At 50.0% G+C, this 14,645-nt stretch overlaps 1 protein-coding gene across 2 annotated transcripts; it reads left to right on the forward strand.

The window, feature by feature from the left end:
* The first annotated feature begins 4,482 nt into the window (after positions 1 to 4,482).
* Pif1 (PIF1 5'-to-3' DNA helicase) lies at positions 4,483 to 14,505 on the forward strand. Of its 2 annotated transcripts, XM_050152100.1 has the most exons (13): positions 4,483 to 5,058; positions 5,673 to 6,236; positions 6,830 to 6,962; positions 7,049 to 7,174; positions 7,253 to 7,406; positions 7,510 to 7,624; positions 7,746 to 7,852; positions 9,279 to 9,418; positions 9,693 to 9,799; positions 11,165 to 11,252; positions 11,353 to 11,498; positions 12,668 to 12,859; positions 13,022 to 14,505. In XM_050152100.1, exons 2-13 carry the CDS (start codon positions 5,691 to 5,693, stop codon positions 13,088 to 13,090), a joined length of 1,923 nt encoding a protein of 640 aa, XP_050008057.1. In that variant the 5' UTR covers positions 4,483 to 5,058; positions 5,673 to 5,690; the 3' UTR covers positions 13,091 to 14,505. The 2 variants fall into 2 exon arrangements, with proteins under 2 accessions (XP_050008057.1, XP_050008056.1); XM_050152099.1 differs by lacking the exon at positions 4,483 to 5,058 and having other exon boundaries at positions 5,065 to 6,236.
* The last annotated feature ends 140 nt before the right edge of the window (positions 14,506 to 14,645 follow it).

Here is a 14,645-nt window from a genome sequence, read left to right on the forward strand (position 1 = left end):
CCTAACCGAGTGGGCCCGGGTTGCGGGACTGGATCCAACTGCCGGAGCAGTTCAGAAATGAGTGCACAAAGAGGTCCTTCCTCTTTCCTTTTTTTTTTTTTTTTTTTTTTTTTTTTGGAGTGGAGGTGGGAGGGTTTGAAACAGAGTTTTTCTGTGTAACAGTCCTGGCTGTCCTGGAACTCACTTTTTAGACCAAGCTGGCCTCGAACTCACAAAGATCCGCCGGCCTCTGCTTCGCAAGTGCTGGGATTAAAGGCGTGCGCCTCCTCTTTCCTCTCCGAAGTCGGAGTAGTGGCGATGGTTTCTAGTCTGTGGAAACTTATGGGTGGGGCCCCGGCCATGAGCTTGGGGTTTATGACCAGAGTCGAGGGATCTGCCTTTGCCTCTCTGAAATCCCAAACTCCCATATCGCTTCTCCCTCGCCCAACCCCCTCTTGGTTCTCAAGTTGTCTTCATCGCCCTTCCTCCTTCCAGCCCTGAACTGACCACGTTGCTGGCGAGTGGAGTGAAGGAACCAGCGAGAGAGCCTTTCAATTCTGTCATGCACTTTCAGTTTATATTGGGGAAACAGGCCTGGAGGGTGACTGCTACATCCGCCCGCCCACCCGCCCGCACGCACACACATACACACACGAGCGTTCCTGTTCAGGTGTGACCCATGCTACAGCACACAGGATTTTGTGCGTGCGGGATGGATCAGTGGTGACCTCCCTTGACTCCAGCTGCCTTAGCCTCAGCTACGAGGCCAGTTGCTCAAGCTTCTCTTTCACTGCCCTCTGCTGGCCTTTGGGCTCCTGGGTCTTTTTCAGCTCTTCATGGAAGAGGGTGGAGCACACAGCGGCTCATTCCTAGGACTGGAGGGTGGAGAGGGTTAGTGAGATGATGTCTCATTGGTTAGGAGCACTGGTTAAACCAGAGGACCCAGGTTTGATTATCAGCACCCACATAGTGGCTCGCAACTGTCTGTAACTCCAGTGCCAGGGAGATCCAAGGCCCTCTTCTGGCCTCAGACACCTGCAGGTGAAACACTCCTACACATAAAATAATAAATTAATTTAATGTTTTGAAGGACGAAGAAAACAATGCACCAGTACCCCAGTGTTGAATAACAGCTTCCTCCAAGATTGAAACATTCTGCCCTGCATGAAATTCCTTAAACAGAAAAATAAACAACTCAAAATTAAATCCCACTTGTGCCAGGCCTTTAATTCCAGCACTCGGGAGGCAGAGGCAGGTGGATCTCTCTGAGTTCGAGGCCAGCCTGGTCTACAGAGCTAGTTCCAAGACAGCCAGAGCCACACAGAGAAACCCTATCTCCAAACAAACAATACTGCTTGCTGCTACTTAGAGAATGGGTTATTCTAAGAGTGGAAATTGGGACTCCAGGTAGCTGGAGACTGTTGTAATTCAGGGTAGAGGTGATGCCTTCTAACCACAGGATGAGGAATGAGGATAGGAGGAAATTAATAGACTCTAAATACATTTTGGAGGGAGATCAAGTTTCAGTGGTAGGTGAGGAGGGCATCAAAGATAGGGTGTAGGTTTTCAACTGGAGCCCCAAATGTTAGTGCTATTTTAGTGGATGAAGGCAGGAGAAAAGCAGGTGTGTTCAGGGGCAGTGGAGAAAACTAAAAAGCTCTATTCTGGAGAAAGTGAGTTTGCCATGCCTATTGGTGTTTTGCATCAGGATATATCAGAAAGCTGAGTGAAGATGGGCAAGCTCGGGTAAGATATTGGTAGTCAGCAAATGGGAATTAAGTCATTAAAGAGACAGGGACAGAGGTGTGTATGGGAGAGGGGAGAAGGGGGCAAAGAGGCAGAGGTTGTAGGGGAAGGGAGGAGGGAGAAGCTGTACAAGGTGAGGTCCTACTCTGTTTGGGGATTGTGTTTATGTGTGTGTGTGTGGGTTGCTTTTGAAATTGGGTCTCACACCCTAGCCTAGCTTCTACATCAGTGTCTGAAGGGCGATTAGGGAGGCGTGAGCCACTGTGCCTTGTTTGAGCTCTGGAAGCTACAAAAATCATAAAATTAATATTCTGTCCTCGTTCATCTCTTCTAATCACACTTTGCAAGCTTCGGATTTCAGAAGAGGGAAGGCAAAGACTTGTAGAGAAAGGATCCTAAGGTCTCGGAGGGGTGGGGCTCTCGTTAGGAGCACATGATACAGCCCTTTGCTAAAGTTACAGTTGTTTCTTTAGAGCGGACTGGGACCTTGCTGTGGGAGAGAACCGGGAAAACCTGGAAAGGGTTCTACAGGAGGAAATCTTATAAGGGAGAAACCCCTCCCTTCAAGTGTGTGCCTCCGACCTTGGACTGGGGTTTACAAAAGGAAATTCAAAAGCAGCTTTGTGCCTCCCTCGAAACTGACCTCAGCCCTAGCAGCAAGTCGAGCCTCGCAGATGCGCATTACAACCCAAAGCAGCAAAGAAGGAAGTTGGACCGCAGATGTGAGGGCTCCCTCTGGTTCCGCCCCTCGCGTCCGTCAATCAAGACCTAAAAGACAGAACTGCCAAGCTAGGGCGGGCAGGAGGGCGGAATCCAAGGAACGTTAATTCTCCACAGTGACCAAATTGAGCTCTGGGGTTTCCTTTGCTACAAGGACTCGCTGTTGTTGCTTTTACAAAAACTTAGGTGGGAAAAATGCCTAACACGTTCAAATAATACCGAATAGTACCTAGAATATCCCACAATTCCTTGCCCACGTGCTTATTTAAAAGACATTAAAATACAAGTCAGAAAACTCAGATGATTGGATTGGAGAAATGGTTTACAGAGGACCTGGGTTCCATTTAGAGCACCCATAAGGTGGCTCACAACCATCTGTAACTCTAGTTCCAGGCGATCCAAAGCCCTCTTCTGACTTCAGCAGACACATGGTACATACACATTCAGGCAAAATACACACACAAAATAAAATGCGTCAATCTAATAGTTAAAACAAACAAGCAAACAGCCGGGCTATGGTGGCACAGGCCTTTAATCTCAACTCTCGGGCAGCAAAGGCAGGAGGATCTCTCTTGAGTTCAAGGCTAGCCTGGTCTACAGAGTGAGTTCCAGGACAGCCAGGGCTACACAGAGAAATCCTGTCTCAAAAACAAAATTACAATTGTGGGGATAGGGGGGTGCAAATGTGGAGGTCAGAGGACAACTTAGGAGGGTTAGTTCTCTCCATCAACCATATCAGTCCCTGGGATCAATTCAGGTTGTCAGGTTTGGTGGCAGGTGCCCTTACCTGATGGACCACCGCTTGTGCTCTACTGTAAAATTCTTTTAACCTTTTTGCTTTGTATTTGCTTGAACATTTTCATAATAAAATGTTTGAGTACCAGGGTCTGAGAATAAAAAATTGCAAATTTTTGTTTCAGTAGGTACAAAGTTTCTATGTGAGATGGTGAAAAAGTCTTTTAAATTTTTAATATTTATTTAAATATATATATGTATGTGAGTGCTTTACCTATATGCTTGTATGTGTACAGAGGATGTTGGATTCCTTGGAACAGAAGGATGTGAACTAATATGTAAATGCTGAGAACAAGTACTTTTAACCTCTGAGCTGTTTCTCCAGTTCTGATGAAAAAGTTTTGAGGGTTGGAGAGATGGCTCAATAGTAAAGAACACATGTTGGTTTTTTTAAATTTATTTATTTATGTATATAGTGTTCTGGGATGTATGCCTTCATGCCAGAAGAGGGTACCAAATCTTACTGTACATGGTTGTGAGTCACCATGTGCTGGGAATTGAACTCTGAACCTCTGGAAGAGCAACTAGTAATCTTAACCTCTGAGTCATCTCTCCAGCCCCACATGTTGGTTTTGCATGGGACCTAGGTTCAATTTCCAGAACGCATATGGTGGCTCCCAACCATCAGTTTCAAGGTATTCGACAGGTACCCAAGTGGTGCATATGCAGGCAAAACATTCATTCACATAAAGAAGAAACAGTTTTGCATGTAGAATGTAACTGTGGTTGTACATGTTGCACCTCCTAACTAGCTGGTCATGGTGGTGGATGTATGGGGTCACATTTAGATGGACGCAGAAAGATTAGAAACCCAGTGTCATGTCCTTGCAAGTAGCCACTTTGAGAAGTTTGAGGTCAGCATTGGATACATGATCTCCTGAAAGGGGGAGGGAGAGGAAGGGGGGCAGTTTAGTCTGTTAGTGGTTGTCATTATCTGTAAAATGAGGTGGCTTGACTCACCTAGAAGATCCCTTCCAGCTATGTAATTTCAAACTTCAGTGAGGGAAAAATAATAATTAAAAGTAAGTTTTCAAAACTGGATCGTGTCAAGTGCCTGTAGTCACAGTTTCTTAGGGGCCTGAAGAAGGAGGATCCATTAAACCCTGGAATTCAAGACCAGCCTACACAATGTAGCAAGACCCCAACTGAAAAAGATTAAATTCTCTGAGTGCAACAAGAGGAATGAGAATTCCCTGAAGACAAGGAGTTGCTGGCTACCCTCTGGACACCTGACACTGGTCTTAAAAGTCTTTATCCAAAAGAGATGAGTGTATAGAATAATTCTTAGGAGGGCAGAGAAGAGAGAAAAAAATTAGGGAACAAGGAAGCAGACTTGGCTGGCAAGTGAATGGCCTGCCCTGAAGACTACAGTGGTTCTGTGGGTAGGTGCAGGGTGTGCAAAGGACGAGGGAGATTTTCCTTAAAGTAAGTCACAGTCAGGTGTGGGGGGGTTCAAGAACAGGACAGTGTTAATAGAAGGGTTCTCAAATCTTCAGAGCCGCTTTGGGTGACAGTACGCCTCGCGCGGCGCAGCCGCAGTCACTTCCCTACCCCACCACGTCCACTCGTGTAACTCCAAAACGCACGCTACTCCAACAAGATAAGCCTTGTTGCTGGGGACTGTACAACCCCAGAGCTCAGAGTCAAAAGCCCAGGAAAGGCCCGCCCGTGGCCACGCCCCCACCCCTGATTGGCTAGAGAATTTAAAGACCAGGCCGGCGATAGGGTGATTTTTCTATTTCTAGTATTTGAATGTTCTCGGTGCTGTAGCTTTGCTGCCGGCCTGTTCTGATCGGCTTTTTCCTCCGAAAGCAACAAGTGAGTTGGATCCCTGAGGTAGGAGGCAAAGAATGTGATTATTTTAGGGATTCCCTCCGGGTAAGGTACAGACGAGTGGGTCGGACGGGGAGACAATGGATTGCTGGGTCCGGAGGTTTCATAAATTCCCAAGCTAAGAATTCATCCTTTCCGAAGCACAGGAATCATACTGACCCTGATACTTACTAATTGGTGTTGGAAGGGGATGTGCCTGTCTCAGCCTGTTTCCACCTTCAGCCAGTTTCCTTCCCACCGCCCTGCTTCCTTTACGAAGGTCCGGTAGTGACCTGCGTAGGACTCTTCAAACAGGCTTCCTTTCTTAGCAGGAATCACTTTATGATGTGGTCATTGCAGGATAACAGAGGCTCGCCAGCCCTACGTGCATTTGATGTCACCTTCCACTGCCCCTAGAACTGCAGCAGAGGACATTTCTAGAGTGTTTTCGCCTCGCTCCTGAGTGCTTGTTGTATGTTGGTGGCTCCTTCTGTTACCAGTGACAACCTCTTCACCCTAAGTGTTCTGGACAGGTTTTTTTTTTTTTTTTTTTTTTTAAAGTTACGGCGTCCATACCACCTATAACATCCCGATTTTCCGTGTGCTCCTGTTTCCGCAAGCCTACAGAGGCAGTGGAGATGCTTTCTAGCACCCAGGCGGCCACCGGTGAATGTGACGACGCGGAGCTGCGGTGCCGGGTGGCCGTGGAGGAGCTGAGTCCTGGAGGGCAGCCTCGCAAGCGCCAGGCCCTGCGTGCTGCCGAGCTGAGCCTAGGCCGAAACGAACGCCGAGAGTTAATGCTGCGACTGCAGGCGCCGGGACCTGCGGGGCGGCCACGCTGCTTCCCGCTGCGGGCTGTGCGCCTCTTCACCCGCTTCGCTGCTGCCGGGCGCAGCACGCTGAGGCTCCCCGCCGATGGCGCCCCCCGCGCTGGCTCAGTGCAGCTGCTGCTCTCCGACTGTCCCCCGGAGCGTTTGCGCCGCTTCCTGCGCACGCTGCGCCTGAAGCTGGCGGCGGCCCCGGGACCAGGACCTGCCTCTGCCCGCGAGCAGCTGCTCGGCCCGCGGCCCCGAGACTTTGTCACTATCAGTCCAGTGCAACCGGAGGAACTGCGGCGTGCTGTGGCCAATCGGGCTCCAGATTCGGCGTTGGAGAAGCGATCAACGGAATCAAAGCCTAGTACGGTGAGGACCAGAAAGGGAGTCGGTGTGCTACTGTTGAGATAGAAGAGACCCAGGAGGCCCAAGGTTGGGGGAAGATGGTGTATTAAGGGGACCGCTGGTGATCTGAAATGCCAATCGTACAACGTCTGAGTATGATGACAGGGACGTGGAAATCGTCCATGCTTCCCCGCCAGTAATTCCCGAGATTGGGATAAATTGAGAACTGGAAACTGTGGTCCAGGCAGGCCACATTCAAAGAGAAAGCTGCAGAGAAGGCTAGGCAAGGAAATTTAAGAAGGAAAAATGGGTATTACAGCCTCCAGAGAGAGGAACTTTCAGAGAATGGAACTGATAATAGTCCAGTCGCCATCAGGCGGGTCTGACAGAGCTTCTAGATTCGATCAGAGATGGTCACCACTCTAAGATGCCTGGCACTGAACTGGCGAAAAGCCAGAGGTGGAGGCTAGTATTTGTTGGGACGAACTCCAGACGAACCAGACCTGCCCAAAAGTTCGAAGTGAAGTTAACAGCAAGGCAAAGGGCTGTCATGCAATGTAATTCGTATAGACCAAGCAGCATGGCAGGAGGTTCTGAGAGAGCCCTGTTCCTCCCAGGAAGCTCCAAGGTGGCCCCTGCCTGTGAAGAAGCTGAACATGCACCCCAACAAGCGGAAGCTTTCTGAGGAGCAGGCAGCTGTGCTGAGGATGGTCCTGAAAGGCCAGAGCATCTTCTTCACCGGGAGTGCAGGTAACAGAGACAGCGTGGGTGGAGCTGGGGAGCAGCTCTAGGGTGGCGGGGAGCAGCAGCCAACCCTGACTCTACCTACTGCCCAGGGACAGGAAAGTCCTATTTGCTGAAGCACATCCTGGGCTCCCTGCCCCCTACTGGCACAGTGGCCACTGCCAGCACTGGGGTGGCAGCCTGCCACATCGGGGGCACCACCCTGCACGCCTTTGCAGGTAAGTACGAGCCTATGGGAAAGGAGGTGAGATCAAAGGGTTGGGGTTTCAGCAAAGACTGAAGAGTGTCCCTCGTAGGCATCGGCTCAGGCCAGGCTCCCCTGGACCAGTGTGTGGCCCTGGCTAACCGGCCAGGTGTGCGGCAGGGCTGGCTGAACTGCCAACGGTTGGTCATTGATGAGATCTCCATGGTAGAGGCAGACTTGTTTGACAAGTTGGAAGCTGTGGCCAGGTCAGTATGGACAGCAAGGGCAGTCTCTGGAGTTTGAATCTGGTGATGGTCCCAAGGAGCCTCCCCACCCAACCTCTCTAGAGCACTCTCTGCCCCTATCCAGAGCTGTCCGGCAACAGAAGAAACCATTTGGAGGGATCCAGCTCATCATCTGTGGGGACTTCCTACAGTTGCCACCAGTGACCAAAGGCTCCCAGCACCCTCGATTCTGCTTCCAGGTACTGCTCACACCCTGGCCCCTGACCTGTGCTTTCGGGGGAGTGACAACCTGACTCTGACCCTATGCTTCCGGGGGAGTCTTCTCTGCTCCATGGCTTAACCTCTCCCCTTCCCCACTAGGCCAAGAGCTGGAGGAGGTGTGTGCCAGTGACTCTGGAGCTGACTGAGGTGTGGAGACAGGCAGATCAGACCTTCATCTCTCTGCTGCAAGCTGTGAGGCTGGGCAGGTGGGTACTGGGAAAGGGACCCGTGGGTTGAGGAAGCAAGGATGGTTTGCTTGGGGGTGGCAGGCATCCTGTAGCCTAGACTGGTCTAGAAGTGGCTGTGTGGCCAAGGATGACCTTGAACTGCTGATCCTCTTGCCTCCACCCCCTGAGTCCTAGAATTTACAGGCTGTGGTAACCACACCTGGCCCAGGGAAATGGAAGAGATGCTTCTCCTCTGGAGCAAACGGTATATACAGGAAAATAAGATTTGGATAGAACACTGGATAACTTAGGATGAAATGTAGTCAAGAAGTTATGGCGTTGGGCCTCAGCACACAGGCTGAAGTACTATAGTGAGTTTGAGGCCAACCTGGGCTGTTTAGGGGGGACACTACCTCAAAAACAAAACAAAACAAAAAAACCAAGCCAAACCAAGCAACAAACCCACCACCTATACCATACCTCACATAGAAGCATAGGCTAGCAGGCTGGGGAGATGGTTCAATCAGTTAAGCACGTGCACCTGTGTTTGGAATCCGAATGCCCAGTGCCCATGTAAAAAGCTGAGGGCTGACAGCGCACGCCTATAAATCCCTGTGCTGGGGAGGTCAGACAGGAGAATGCCTGACCTGGTGAGTAAGCTTCAGACTCAGTGAGAGACCTGTAAGCAATAAAAGAGATAAAGTGCTGGGCATAATGGCACAGGCCTTTCATCCCAGTACTCTGGAGACAGAGGTAGGCTTCTGTCATCTCGAGGCCATCCTGGTCTACAAAGTGAGTTCCAGGACGGAGAGAGCTAAATAATGAGACCCTGTCTCCGGGGGTTGAAAGAAAAAAATGGCTAAAAGTAAAACATTTACTTCCAGCCTGTGAAATGTGAGCACTCTTCTACACACACACACACACACACACACACACACACCACACACACACACACACACACACACACACACACGAGAGAGAGAGAGAGAGAGAGAGAGAGAGAGAGAGAGAGAGAGAAAGAAAAAAATACTCAGGCTAGCTATTTCAGCCAAGGCAGTAGGCAAGTGGCTAGAAGATTGTACCCTAAAGGCCAGTCTGATGATAGGAGAGAGAGTAGTATTACAGGGTGTCAACACCAGTGTCTTGTTCCAGGCCTGCAAACCTCTGGCCTGAGCTCACTCATGATAATCCTGCTTCTTCGGGAGCGCTGTGGCTTCAGAGGTGGCCGATTCCTCTCAGGGCACACACAGGAATAGCTCCACCTGCATTCAGAGTCCAGCATCCCTATCCCCATGCCCACAGTCCACATCTGAGGGAAAAGTAGACCGGCTGGGGGTTGGATAGCAGCAAATCCTGTCCTGGTGCCCTTTTAGGGTTCCAAGGCTTTGCCTGTGCAGCAGACCATTCTGCCCCCACCTTTTCTGGTGTCCAGGGGATCTCTAGTCTGACAGTGCAGCCTCCACAGATGTTCAGATGAAGTGACCCGCCAGCTCAGGGCTACAGCTGCCCATAAGGTGGGAAGAGATGGAATTGTAGCCACGAGACTCTGCACCCACCAGGATGATGTGGCCCTTACCAATGAGAGGCAGCTGAAGGAGCTTCCAGGTAAACAGAAGGCTTGGGCCTGGCAAAACCAACTGGGAGGGCCATCAGAACAGGTGTGACCCCCCCTCCCCCCCCACATCCCCAGAAAACTGGGCCCAAGCTCTATGTGCATTTACGATGGAACTATGACCCAAACGCTGTGATGAGCTGATTCCAAGGTCGCAATTGAGCTGTCCCCAGCCCATTCCTGCAACCGTCTTGATCTAATACAGTTTTGGAAGCTGAGTCACAAATCAATACTATAAAACCTGTTTTCTCAATTCTCCTTTTTCAGGTGTGGTACACAGCTTTGAGGCTATAGACAGTGACCCTGAGCTCTCCCGGACCCTGGATGCTCAGTGTCCCGTTAGCCGTGTCCTTCAGTTAAAGCTGGGGGCTCAGGTGAGTAAGAAACGGTGGTGGGGGCTGGATCTCTGATTATTAAGGCTCTAGCAAGGCCACTTGACAGTGATGGACCTATTGTGACCACTTTCCCCCACTTTTCTGTCTTCAGCCTTCCCCTTTTCTCTTCAACATCAAGAGCCCTGTTGAGCAATACCCCTTTGGGCAAGTCACTTTTCCTTGCTGAGTTCAGTTCCCAGGTAGAATGTCTGCCCCATGATGGTCTACAGTAGTCTACCTCATAGATGCGCAGGCTCTGAGTTCTCCTTTATGGGATGGACAAGAATGGTAAATTTTCCTCAGCGTCCATTGGACACCCATGGGGAAATGCAAGCATTATGGCTGAAAGAGGTGGCAGGAGCTAGTATCATTCCTCAAGATTTGTGGTCTTCTTAGCAGACATAATCCCTCTATTTATTTATTTTTTAAATTTATTTATTATGTATACAATATTCTGTTTTGCGTGTATGCCTAAAGGCCAGAAGAGGGCGCCAGACCTCATTACAGATGGTTGTGAGCCACCATATGGTTGCTGGGAATTGAACTCAGGACCTTTGGAAGAGCAGACAATGCTCTTAACCTCTGAGCCATCTCTCCAGCCCTATTTATTTATTTTTTAAACAGGATAACCAAGTAGCCAAGCTGGCCAGGAACTTGTTAAAGTTGACCAGGCTGGCCTTGAACTCATAGAGATCTGCCCGCTTGTGTTTCCCGAATGCGGTCTTAAAGGCGGGTGTGCCACCACACCCAGCCAGACCTAGTTCTTCTTAAAATCCTGTGGTACAGATGACCCTCCTTGCTTTACTACCTTCTTGCCAGGCGATTTGATGAAGTCGAAACTCCTTTGACACAGATAAGGTCACAATAGTTCCAGGAAAATAGGCAGCTTGTTTGAGAGGTCAGTCAGTTAGGGTTACACTAAGAATTGGGATTCAGCTGAGCACGCAGGAGGAAGAAGCAGATGGATCTCTGTGAGTTCGAAGCCAGCCTGGTCCACAGAGCGAGTGCCAGGACAGGCTCCAAAGCTACACAGAGAAGCCGGGCGGTGGTGGCGCACTCCTTTAATCCCAGCACTTGGGAGGCAGAGGCAGGTGGATCTCTGTGAGTTCGAGACCAGCCTGGTCTACAAGAGTTAGTTCCAGGACAGGCTCCAAAACCACAGAGAAACCGTGTCTTGAAAAACAAACAAACAAACAAACAAACAAACAAAAAAAAACAAACAAAGCTACACAGAGAAACCTGTCTCAAAAAAAAAATTGGGAATCAACTCAGTAATAACCCCCTACTCTCTCTGAACCCTAAGCGCCAGAGAGGAGTCAGGCACAGGGAGGCTCCCTCTCCATCCCTGCACTTCTTCCTCCACAGGTCATGCTGGTGAAGAACTTGTCAGTGTCTCGGGGCCTGGTGAATGGAGCCCGGGGAGTGGTAGTTGGGTTTGAGTCAGAAGGAAGAGGTCAGTGATGATGGAGGGGGTTGTACTCCGTGGCTTTATTTCACGGCAGGACAGACCCCATAGGGTGGCTGTCTCCATGCCTTCTTCATGTCTTCCTCAGGGCTTCCCCAGGTACGGTTCCTGTGTGGTGTCACTGAGGTCATCCGCACTGACCGCTGGACAGTACAGGTCACTGGGGGCCAGTTCCTCAGCCGGCAGCAGCTTCCCTTACAGCTGGCCTGGGCAATGTCCATCCACAAAAGCCAGGTGACTTACCCAGTGTAGGGGTGGGCAAAACAGAGCAGAGAGTGGGCGGATAATGCTGGGACATTCTGGAATATGTCTTAAAGGTTTTAGGGGGACTGAATAGCCCTTGGATGGAATGTTCCATTTCAGAAGCAAAACAAATCTACCAGTCTTCCTTCCTTTTCCCTTCTTTCCGTGGGCTCTCATGTAGCCCAGGGTAGCCTCGAACTCATTATGTAACTGTAGAGGGCCTTGGACTTCTGATCTTCCTCCCTCAGTCTCTGAAAGCTGGTTTGACAAGTATGCACCCGGCCATGCCTACTTTGTGTGGGTGCTGGGGACTGAGCCCAGGCCTTCATGCCCGACTAGGCATGACATCAGCTGAGTCACACCCCCAGCCCTAAACTTCTCTTTAGTGCACTCCTTAGTCATTCTTCTCCCCCTTTCTAGGCACTCGTCTGCCACTTCCTGTCGAGGACTAGAATACGTTAATCCCTATAGCAACCATATGAAATGCAGATACAACTGGTAATAGTTGGTGTTACACAAGGTAGAGAACCAAGGTGCTAAAGAATCCTGTCTGGCCACACCGTTAGTGGAGAGGCCAAGGTTAGCTTGGTACAGATTTAGCTCTGCCCCTCTTTGTAATTGGAGGCAGAGGTTATTTTGTCCTGACCACCCAGTCCCAAATAAACACACAAAAGCTTATATTAATTACAGAATGCTTGGCCAATAGCTCAGACTTATTACTAACTAGTTCTACATTTAAATTTCTATAAATAACCCATTTCTATTAATCTATGTATTGCCATGTGGTTGGTTGCTTTACGGGTCCTCTAGCATCTTGCTTTCTGGGCAGCTCACTGGTATCTCTCCTTGACTCCACCCTCCCTCCTCTCTCTATTTTCAGTTTGGCTTTCCCCGCCTAGCTGCCTTGCTATAGGCCAAATAGGCTTTATTATCAACCAATGAGAGAATGATAAACACAGCATACTGAAGGATTGTCCCATGGCATCTGTTTGACCATTCCTAGAGCTCTTTCACCCTCTATCCCTGGATTCCTGTCCCCTGCTTCCCCACCCCCCTGTACTCAGCTCTCCATTGTTTGGGACTCTGGGTGGGTTGATAAAAACCATCCGAAGCAATAGACTTCAGGCTAGATTGGCTTTAACTGTCGCTTCGTCACCCAGGGCATGTCTCTGGACTGTGTGGAGATCTCTCTGGGCCGTGTGTTTGCCAGCGGTCAAGCCTATGTGGCCCTCTCGCGGGCCCGCAGCCTACAGGGCCTACGTGTGCTAGACTTTGACCCCACGGTGGTTCGCTGTGACTCCCGAGTACTGCACTTCTATGCCACCCTGCGGCAGGGCAGAGGCCTCAGTCTGGTAAGGAGTCCGCTGGGTGTGGGCAGACCCCTAGGGCAGCAAATCTTTCTGTTGACTCCTTCGGGGTGGAGGCAGAAGGAAAGAGGCAAGAGGCGTTGGCCTTCAGGCTGTGGCTCTGGGGATGGGCACAAGCCTGTGACTGGCTTTCTGGTTCTGACCTAGGAGTCCCAAGATGATGATGAGGCAAACTCAGATCTGGAGAACATGAACCCAAACCTCCGTCTCAGCTGAAAGAGAAGACAAACGGTGGACTACCCAGCTTCTGGCTTCCTCCTAGGTCAAGGCCCTAGGGAATAACTGGGGGAGCGGCCTGTGTTTCTTCCCTCATTCAGCCTTCTGGTGGGGGGACAGGACAAGGTTTCCGACCTATTTACCAGCTTTGTCTCTGTGTCGCCCCTTCCCCTGGAGAAACTACTCCCAGGGTCAGAAGTTGGAAATGGTGATGTTACAGAGGACAAAGCTCTCTGCAAGGGCTGGACACAGCCACAGAGTTCTGGGCCGTAGACTGGAGAGGCAGGGCAGACCCCACAGGCAGAGTCTGCCTTACTACATTACATTTATTTATTTAGTGTACATGTGACGATCAGAGGACCACTTGAAGGAGTTCGTGTTCTCTTTCCCCATGTGGGTCCCGGGGGTTAAATTCAGGTCATGGGCCTTGGTGGCAGGCTCTTTTATCTCGTGAACAACCTTGCCAACCCCGGGATCTGTTTTCATTTTCTTTGTGTTATTATAAATACGTAAGGCTGGGTACTTTATGAAGAAAATGTGTCTAGCTATGCTGGGCTTCCCAGCAGCTGGTACCACACAGCAGGAGCACATGCAGGCATGATCATATAAAGACAAGCGGCAGAAGACAGCAATTCTGTGGACTGCCATTAATCCATTCCTGGGGGCGGGACCCCTTGCTTTAGTCACCTTCCGTGCGCTCCGTCTCTTAAGAGTTACATCATCCTGACACTGCTGCACCGGGGACCAAGCTTCCAGCACAGAAACCCATAAGGAAAACCGTCCAGACCATGGCAGGAGCCTAGAGGGGATAGAGACCAGACGCAAACCCAAGATAGAAGTTTAATTACCTTCGCAGCTGAGCTCAGCCTCACACAGGCCTGAGTAAACACCCTTCTGAGCCTGTGCTGTTTTTAGGGGTTTTAGTGCTGAGGGCCCTGAAATGGATGTTCTCGGGTTGTATTTATTTAGGCCAAATAAACCCGTGAATTGTGTAACTGTGCCTCCTGCCTGGTCTCTCTTCCTCACCGAGGGAGTGCACACAGAGAGCAACCTGGTGTGACATCTGTGAGGTTTTGTTCATAGTAACTGTCATCTGAAAAACGGAGTTATCTGAAGGTGGTGACAGACAGTGGACCAACAAGGTGCACAACTGTCATCCAAGAGCTAAGACAAAGACACCCTAGAGAAGTTCTAAGTTCGGGTTCTCCCTGAGACTCTGGCTTTGACAGCCTGTCTGATCAGGAAAGAGCCATCAACAAACTACCTTCAGTTTATCAGAAAGCACGACAGAGGGGCTGGCTGGAGAGACAGCTTGCTGGTTAATAGCCTATTAATGCTCTTGCAGAGGATTGCACTTCGAGTCCGAGTACCTGTATCAGGTTATAATTATAGCCACCTGTAACTCCAGCCTTGGGGTGCCAGAAAGGCAGGAGGTGTCGGGGGCCCTCTGAAGCTGGAGTTACAGGTGTTAGGCTTGGGTGCTGGGAATGGAACTGGGGTGTCTCTGAGATAGATATTTAAAATAAATTTTAAATATTTTATTTAGTAAAATAAA

This window comes from Alexandromys fortis, unplaced genomic scaffold (assembly GCF_014885135.2).
Source record: "Alexandromys fortis isolate MF-2015 unplaced genomic scaffold, M_Fortis_MF-2015_v1.1 scaffold_70, whole genome shotgun sequence".
Taxonomy (NCBI): domain Eukaryota; kingdom Metazoa; phylum Chordata; class Mammalia; order Rodentia; family Cricetidae; genus Alexandromys; species Alexandromys fortis.

What these genes read in the sequence shown, in the direction of transcription:
- Pif1 (XM_050152100.1), top strand. Translation starts at nt 5,691, where the DNA reads ATGCTTTCTAGCACCCAGGCGGCCACCGGTGAATGTGACGACGCGGAG. An exon ending in CGGAATCAAAGCCTAGTACG is followed by an intron (nt 6,237 to 6,829) that starts GTGAGGACCAGA and finishes TGTTCCTCCCAG; the next exon opens with GAAGCTCCAAGGTGGCCCCT. An exon ending in GCAGCTGAAGGAGCTTCCAG is followed by an intron (nt 9,419 to 9,692) that starts GTAAACAGAAGG and finishes CTCCTTTTTCAG; the next exon opens with GTGTGGTACACAGCTTTGAG.